Source organism: Lutra lutra, chromosome 8, assembly GCF_902655055.1.
Source record: "Lutra lutra chromosome 8, mLutLut1.2, whole genome shotgun sequence".
Classification (NCBI taxonomy): domain Eukaryota; kingdom Metazoa; phylum Chordata; class Mammalia; order Carnivora; family Mustelidae; genus Lutra; species Lutra lutra.
This window is the reverse complement of record NC_062285.1, coordinates 55,845,370-55,854,220: the sequence shown is the minus strand read 5'-3', so window position 1 is coordinate 55,854,220 and position 8,851 is coordinate 55,845,370. Positions and strand designations below refer to the sequence as shown.

The following is an 8,851-nucleotide window of genomic DNA, read 5'->3' as shown; positions in this document are numbered from 1 at the left end:
ATCTGTGGCCACCAAGGAAAGGCCATGTGCCTGACTGACGAGGAGAGGCTGGGGAAGGGCAGAGTACAAACTCCAGAGCTTCCTTTCCCGCTGGGCCAATTACTCCGCCCTATGTGCAAGCAGTCCTGGGAGGTCTGCAGAAAGGAAATTGAACTCTCTCCTGCTAATAGTATCTAAAACCCGCCTGCCTGCCTCAAAGTGTTTGTTGCACAGATAAAATGAAATGGGGTGTTGAAGAGCACATTCATGCCCAAGGTGTCATGTGGTTTTTGGTTTTTTGTTTTTTGTTTTTCAGCAAAGAGGTCTCTCTGGGAACAGCCTGGAGAAGGCCAGACTTTCCTTCCCAGTGCCCCTCTCCATGTTCTAGCCATCCCCCACCCCAGCTTCTGAGTCCCAGGAGAGGCCTCCTGACCTCCTTTCCCTCACCCCATGGCCAAGGGCTGCACACAGCAAGTGGGATGGGCAGAGCCGGCTGAGGCTTTATTTGGGACAAGACACTCAAATTGGCTTTTAGTTGGAGGCATGGACAAGAGGGGGTCCCCAGGGCAGCAGACTCCCCCCAGGGGCAGGCTGAGGACTGGGGCTGAGTGAGTCTTAGGTGGGTCTCCTGTTCCCAATGCTCCCCTACACAGCTCCTTCCCTCAAAGGCTCTATGGCAGCCACGAGAGCGGGGAGGCTGGATGGGACCATGGTGGTTGTTCACTTGGACAGGACATCAGAGGACTCGGACACCAGCTTCCCGTCACGGGTCTCAATCTTCTTCACCACCACAGCCTTGGAGGAGCTGCCACGGTTGAAGGACCCGGAGGAGCCAAAGCTGGACTGAAAGGAGCTCAGGCCATAGTTGAGGCCAGGGCTTGGGAGGCCCCCATAGGTCGAGCTCAGGCCACCTGGTCAGAGACAGAACAGCCAAATGGGCACAGAAGGTCAAGCACACATCAGGCTCCATGTCCCCATTCCCTACCATCTGCTACATGGTTCCCAGGGCTGGGGAATTCACCCTGGCTCATGATTTAGGATGGGTGGGGAAAACCGAGAGCTTTGAATTAGTTATGTGACCTTGGACAAGACCTCTAACTGGGCCCCATCTTGCTCACCTGTACAAGAGGGAAATGACCAGGAGCGTTGTAAAAAGGCCCCGCCCTCCTGCATCCACCCCCAGGCCGAGACACTCACCTGAGAAGCCGCTGGTCGTCTTAGTATGGATACTCATGTTCTGCATCCCAGACTCCAGCCTGTACCCAGAGGATACATGGGACATCAGAACCAACTCCAGGCCCTTGTCCCAGGACAACAGGACTCAATTCCCACCCCTGCCCACCCCAGGTCCCAGGGCTAGAGCACTGGTCAAAGACCCCATTACGCACCGGCTCTCCTCGCCCTCCAGCAGCTTGCGGTAGGTGGCGATCTCGATGTCCAGGGCCAACTTGACGTTCATGAGCTCCTGGTACTCGCGCAGCTGCCGGGCCATGTCCTGCTTGGCTCGCTGCAGGGCGGCCTCCAGCTCGGCCACCTTGCCATTGGCGTCCTTAATGGCCAGCTCCCCGCGCTGCTCAGCATCGGCAATGGCAGCCTCCAGGGCAGCCCTCTGTGCAGGCAGGGGGACAGGTCAGCAGGTAGAGCAGAGTCTGGTTGCCTCCTCCCCCTGCACCCACCCTACTCCTCCCCTCTCTATTGGGAACCAGAGCCTCTCCCTGACCTAGACTAAGCAACTCCACCTAGCTCAAAGAAAATGCTACCCTGGGCTTCAGAAGCAGGACAGGGAAACCTGAGCAGCTCCCAGGCACTTCCTTGCATAAACTTCTCACCTGGGACCCCATGAGGCATCATCCCCAGCCTAACTAACTGGACCACATCTCCGCTTTCGAGACTGCTTTAAAGCAGCAGAACCTGACCTTACCCTGATATATAAGAGATAAAATAAAGCAGGCTCAAGGGAACCAAAGGTTCCATCCTAGAGCCTAAGCTATCTGTCCCACCCCTCTCTGGCCCGTCACAGCCCCAAGGACCTGCTCAGCACCGTTCCCCCACCCAGGGGGCAGTCTGAGAAGCTGAAAGTCTGGTCTAGCATTCCTTTCTCCTGACCCCAGCCTCCTCACTCCTTGTTGCCTTGTCTGCTCTCACCCAAGAGCAGACATGTCCAAGGATCCTCTCCCACCCCCAGCCCAGCAATACCTGGTTTTTGAGGGCCTCGATCTCAGCCTGGAGTCGGCTGATGCTCCGATTCACCTCAGATATCTCCGTCTTCGTGCGACGGAGGTCATCCCCATGCTTCCCAGCCAATGTCTGCAGCTCCTCGTACTGTGGGTGTGAGGCAGGAGTGACACAAGTGCCCCGCTCAGCTCACCTCCCCTTCCCCCCACACACATACATACACACCCCTGCCAGCCCTTTTCCCAGACCTCCAGGCACACGGACATCCCTCTCTCCCCAGCACCCACGCAGTGGGCCCAGCTCACATCAGGCAGGAGAGTTTGAAATCCTGTTCCCACCTCAAGTACTAGGGCACAGAACCAGCCAGAGCGGAGGGCCAGCCTGTGACCCTGCTCTTCACCTTGATCTGGTACATGGTCTCAGCCTCAGCCCGGCTACGGTTGGCGATGTCCTCATACTGGGCCTTGACCTCGGCGATGATGCCGTCCAGGTCCAGGGAGCGGCTGTTGTCCATGGATAGGACCACAGACGTGTCCGAGATCTGGGACTGCAGCTCACGGATCTCCTGGGGTTGGGGGATGGCAAAGGGGGTATGAGGCCCTGTCCTTGCACACAAGGAGCCCCCTTTGGCAGAGGGACTTCCTTAGGGACAAGACAGGGAGGTCAGCAGAGGAGAGAAGATGGGAGCTAGAGCTGGGAAGATGGGTCAAAGGCCTGAAACCTGGAGGGATGTACAGATAAAAGTCAGCAAGGACAAAAGGCCACCTGGCTCCAGGTGAGTGACCCAAGGGGCAGAACCCTTCCCCAGTCAGCTGCCAACATATGAGCCCCTAAAAAGCTTGCTACAAAGCCCAAAGATTCCGAACAAAGGCTCTGGGAACAAACCAGGTTCAAATTACAGCTGGGTCACCACTCTGTGATGACCACCTTGGACAAGCTATTTCATTCCCAAGCCTGTTTTTCTCATCTATGAAACGGGGGACAAAATGTATAGAACAGCCATGTTTGGTTATATCGATAATTTTAATTATTCAGTGGTAAGAACCTGTCTGTGGACGTGCCGGGGGTAGGGAGGAGCCTGATGGGGTGGGGGGCCCTCAGTCTTCAGGCCCCAAGAACATACCTCTTCATACAGCTGCCTTAAGAAGTTGATCTCGTCGGTCAGCCCTTCCAGGCGGGACTCAAGTTCTACCTTGTTCATGTAAGCTTCGTCCACATCCTGGGTGGCAGGGAAAGGGAGTCTGAGCTGAGCGCCCACATAGGACAGCAACCAGGGGAAGCCAGTGGCCCAGACATAGAACCTTCTAACTAAATGACTTTCCCACCTCTGTAGCCTGGTCCTCCAACCTCTGCCCCATCACACCTGTATCCCCACCCAACCCCTTTACCTCCCTCTCCTGCAGCCCTCCTCCTCCTTCTCCTCCCACTCCAGGAAGCCTTCTGCGGCCACACCTCCAATTCTGCTCCTTTCTTAACCATGTCCCAACATCAATGTCCAGAGTTCTGTCCAAACGCACCTAACTACCCCATCCCTGTCAGTTTTTCTATGCTGAATACCTAGGAGATAGCCAAATATCCCATTACTTGGACACATTTAGGGACCGAACCCAGAAAGCCTTAGTCCTAGTCTCTAAGCCCCATCTCCTGCATCTGGTGGATGGGGGGCTCCCTCACCTTCTTGATGAGGACAAATTCATTCTCCATGTCTGCACGCTCTTTGATCTCTTCCTCATATCTGGTGAGAAACAGACTTAAAATCAGAGGATGAAGGCAAAAGGTAAGTTTGTCCTATGTATTTGGGGAGGCAAGGATATCTAGAAAATTCAGTTCATGAAGATGCAGGATACAAGGGCAGGTCTCGTCCTTCTGCCTCAACCAGCACTCTCTCCCCACCCCACAACCACTGGTTGTGGTCAGTCAGCGATGAAGCCTGTAGCCAGAAACCTCTCTGAGACCACGAAAACACATGGGATCAGGCACAGGAAGAGGATCAGCAGCGGGGACTGACACGAGACCTCAGGCAGAACTTTATGGGGTATGCTGGAGCAGGGCCAGGCCTGTAAGTACACAACAGAGGCCTTTCCCACCTTGGGTTTACCATGGACGTATTAACATATAATCTGTTATCCAAACCCGGGCAGTTCTCAGATTGAGAGGGGGGTGGGCGCTATTCACAATTACACCTGGACAACAGACACAAAGCGAGACTGTCCTAGAAAACCTGGTCCTCTGATCACCCGAATTATACAGGACTGCACGGCCCATCAGGCACGGGGCCACGGGGTCTTAGGCAGGGCTGGCGAACTTCCAGCGGGTAGGGGGCGGGAGGAAGGAGGGCGGCTCACTTATTCTTGAAGTCCTCCACCAGCCCCTGCATGTTGCCAAGCTCCACCTCCAGCTTCAGCTTCTCCTGGCCCAGGGTGTCCAGCTGCCGCCGGAGGTTGCTGATGTAGCTCTCGAACATGTTGTCTATGTTGCTGCGTGAGGTCTTCTGCTGCTGTAGGAGGCTCCACTTGGTCTCCAGAACTTTGTTCTGCTGCTCCAGGTGCCTCACCTGCATAAGGGAAGGAAGAGCAAGAAGGTCCACATCGGGTCCACGAGGCAGGGGAGGGGTCTTGGGGGGAACCAACACTGTCTTTTCCTCTAGCTCACTTCCAGGGATGTCTCCAGAGCCCAGAGAGCTGGTTAACTGCTCTGGGAGGAATCCCCAGTGGCCTGAAAAAGACACCATAGTGAGTAGATTAGGGAGCCATGTCCCCCAAGAGCTGGGGCGGGGGGTTAGAGGGACGACAAGCAAGTGAATGGGAGGAAGGGACGGGGGGCCAGGAGAGTTATGTTGAAATGGTATTTGCAGAACAAACAGGTCTTATTTACTTCGACTGTATATTACAAATCAGTAAGAAGAGCCAAGTTTCGATTTATACTTTATATGAGATTGAAAAAGACATTTAATTGCTCGTATCAAATAGTATCATCATCATCATTATTATTATATGGAGTGGCTTCGAGGCACTCCTACAGATTACAGAGAAACTGCAGCCCTTCGGCCCGGAGAGCACTGGCCAGAAGACCTAGGTTCTATCCAAAGGCTGCAACTAGCTAACCCTTGCTGAGCGACACTGAGTTGCTTCCCCTCTCTGAGCCGGGTCTCAACCTTGCGGTAGCCTAGAGAAGCCCAGGCAGGCCCTTTCAGGAGCCTCTCTGGGCAGATGTCACTTTCAGCCAGACAAGAGGCAAGAGACTAGGCAGATCTGGGTGCAAACCAAACACCCCCCTCCCCACTGCACTCCCTGAGATTCTCCTCCAGGCAGGCAGAGGTCTCCCCCTCCCCCACTCCACCCCTGAATCCACAGCCCTCTCCTCCTGCCCTCAGCACAAAGAGGTTCCTTGGGCTCAAGGAATCCAGATTTTAGCATGGAACTAAGGCATGTTAGAAAGGATTGATTGATTTTTGGATTGTATTCTTTAAGTAATCTCTACAGCCAACATGGGGCTTAAACTAACAACCCAGAGATCAGGAGTTACGTGCTCCACCAACTGAGCCAGCCGGGTGACCCAGAAAGGAAATTTTTAAAAGAATAATAGACAGGTTCCAAGGGCAGGAATGCGTGGTCCTTAACCGACCCAAAGACGTGGCTTTTTTTAAATTGAGGGGACTTAAAAGAGAAAGCAGTCTGAAGGGGATGATCTAAATCCAACAAATTCTTCTCTATAAATCCTTTTCTTCCCCAAGTCATTCTGCCCCAAAATTATAAAAAGTAAACGATTTTTGACAGCCTTAATGGCCCAACTTAAAGCCCAACTTTTTGGGCTGCTTAATATGGGCCAAGCACTGCTAAGCTCTTTACATACATTATACGTTTGAATAGGCAAAACCTCTTTGATTTAGGGATTATCATGCCCATTTTATAGATGAAATCAGATTTAGCAAGGGAACCCCATCAAAGGAAAGGGCACAGCACGGTGAACCAGGAATTCCGACTCAGAGCCTGCCCTTCACTACCCACTGTGAGGACCCCAGAGCTAACAAAACAGTCGAGGGTGCCTTCTGTCAAGGAGCCCGCAAGCCCTCCCTAACCAGGGGCCTGCCCATTCCCTAGGGGACTCCCAATTCCTAAGGGCGCTACTCTGCCCCAGGATTTGCCTCCTTCCCTTCCCACAATGCCTCCAGGAGCCAGTCAGCAGGGAGGGGCCCAATCCTCCAGAGCGCAGAGGCCCCGGGGCCCCGGAGGCAGCAACCATCGAGGCTGCAAAACCCGGCTCGGAGCATGACTCGGAGCCTGGCTCGGAGCCTGGCCTCGGAAAAGTGGAGCCAGGCTGGGGCGGAGCCAGGATAGGGGAGAGTGAAAGGGGGCCAAGGGCCATGTAGGGGAGAGGGGCGTTGGCGGACAGACGCCTTATTTGAGGCCATAAACTCTGGGCTAGAACGGGACAAGAAACCTGGGCGGGGTGTCCAACGCCCTCAGACTTTGAATCCTGGATGGGCTTTCCTGAAGCCAGCTCCTGGCGCCCCCCTCACCCTGACCCCGCCCCCCAGAAGCTAAGAGCTGCCCCAGGGAGGGGAGCGCCTCCTCAAGACCGAGGGCCTCAGCCCCTCACCCCAAGACCGAGGGCGAGTCTCTGCCACGCCCGGCCCCGCCCACCCCGGGTTCCTAGGGCGGGGGGCCAGGTCGTGACTCATCCCGATGCCCCCACACTCGGGGCCTGGAATGCCAAAGGCCTCAATCAATATTTGCTCTCTGAGTCAAGTCACCCGCTTCCTTATTCCACAGTCCTATCAAACCCTTTTTAAATTAAAGAAAAAAAAAAGAAAAGAAAGCAGAGGGTCACCTTTGGGGAGCCCTTGGGGCAGGGCCAGGGAGAAGGGTTAACCTGGAGCAGGGCTCCCACACCCCCGTCCCACCCCTCAGGTGAGCAGCTCGAACTCTTCCAGGCTGAAAGCTTCACAGACGGGTCAGAACTCGGGTAGGGGTGTGATGCGTGGAGGAAGCCTCAAGGTTTAGAACCAGGGGCTGCCCGGCCCCTCTCCCCCTCGCCGCCCGGGGCTAAACCAAAGGGCAAGGGAGGACTGAGTCATAGCTGGAAGGGAGAGTGCGGCCACGGTGGGTGGGGCCAGCAGGTCGCCGGTGGGGAGCTGGAGAAGTGCCCACAGACAGAGCGACCAAGACACAGGTCGGGACCCCCAGCCCCAGGCACTGCCCGCCACGCGGAGTGGGGAGCCCTCACCTTGTCGATGAAGGAGGCAAATTTGTTGTTAAGGGTCTTGATCTGCTCCTTCTCCTGGGTGCGCACAGCTTGGAAGTTGGGATCCACTTCCAGCTTAACGGGGTTCAGCAGGCTCTGGTTCACTGAGACGGCCGTGATGCGCCCCATACCCCCGGCCCCGCCGCCGTAGGCCCCGACCACACTCATGCTGCTGTTCAGCCCCCCTCGGAAGCTGCCGCCCACCCGAGAGAAGGCGGACGAGCTGATGGAGGAGCCAGGCCCGCTGGTGTAGGAGCGGCTGCTGAAGGCCCGGGGGCCGGAGGTGGACACCTTGTAGGATTTCTGGGTCACCCTGACGGACATGGTGGAGGCCGCAGTGGAGGCTGGAGTAGAGGCGAGTAGGCTGAACCTGACAGAGGTTCTACAAGGGGCCGAGAAGCTGCTTCTAGGTAGGAACAATACCCCAGGGTTGGCCCTTTATAAAAGAGAGCCCAGCCCAAGGGGAGGATCCAACGGGTACCTGAGTGGCTAGGCCCTGAGGGGGCTGGGCCTAACCCGACACCTGCCACCTACAGGCTGGACTCAGGTGGGGGCAGCAGAGAGCTGCTCCCACCCAAGAGCCCACTCTAGCTAGCACTGCCCAGCTTGAGGGGGCGGGGGCATTCCGGAAGTGTAAAAAGGGGGAGAGAACGTCTGGCCTGGAGGGAGCCTGCTGTAACAAAGAGCCTTGGTTGGGGTCACCCAGCCACTGCGGCCCTACTTCTCTCTCTGGTCTCCTTCTCTCCTTGGGGAAAAAATGCAAGGACTGGGAAACACAGCAGGAAAGGGATCCCAGAGAAGCCAACACCCCAAAGACACCAGCTCATGTTCTTCTCTCCACTTAGTGATTATGAAATTCTGCCGAGGCTGGAGGACAGGGCATCTAGGTTCCAGATCCTTGAACCTGAAGCCAACCATCTGCCTAGTCTCCCCTCAGTTATGGCTGTATTCTCTTCTCCGTATCTGGTGCAGTGCAAAGAGGCACTGGGTGAGTAATTGAGGAATGAATGAATGCACACGCACACACTCACACACACACTCACACACGCTGGCTGTCTTCCCTCTGGGTCTGTGGGTGCAAGAAACGTGCAACAGAGCATGTTTCCTGGACACCACCTAGTGCCTTCCTCCCCTCCCAAGATCCTAGAATTTACTGGGACCCTGTAGGCCTTACTCTGGGGCACAGAGAATGAAAAACAAGGGCTAAAGAGAGAAAGATGGGGGAGTTCAGCAGAAAGGGAAGCTGCTGTTATTGCCCTTGCCGGAGTTGTTCCCATGGCACCTGGTGGGTGAATCATGGGGAAAGGAGGCAGGAAAAGGAGGCAGCACAGTGTGGGGTGGGGAGTGGGGGAGGGCACTGATGTTAAATCAAGCTGGAGCCACCTGGACCCTCTTTCTTCTCCCAGGCCAGAGGAGATGGAGGAAGAGTCCCTGCACCTGTTTCCCTGAACCC

The 8,851-nt window shown here is 55.7% G+C and overlaps 1 protein-coding gene across 2 annotated transcripts; it reads right to left on the bottom strand.

Annotated features, from left to right (window-relative positions):
• Positions 1-457: 457 nt before the first annotated feature.
• On the bottom strand, positions 458-7,825 carry KRT8 (keratin 8). Of its 2 annotated transcripts, none has more exons than XM_047742575.1 (9): positions 7,381-7,825; positions 4,500-4,708; positions 3,829-3,889; positions 3,278-3,373; positions 2,555-2,719; positions 2,176-2,301; positions 1,368-1,588; positions 1,177-1,235; positions 458-890 (listed from the first exon to the last, which is right to left on the bottom strand). In XM_047742575.1, exons 1-9 carry the CDS (start codon positions 7,720-7,722, stop codon positions 700-702), a joined length of 1,470 nt encoding a protein of 489 aa, XP_047598531.1. In that variant the 5' UTR covers positions 7,723-7,825; the 3' UTR covers positions 458-699. The 2 variants fall into 2 exon arrangements, with proteins under 2 accessions (XP_047598531.1, XP_047598532.1); XM_047742576.1 differs by having other exon boundaries at positions 1,186-1,235; positions 7,381-7,824.
• Positions 7,826-8,851: the final 1,026 nt, after the last annotated feature.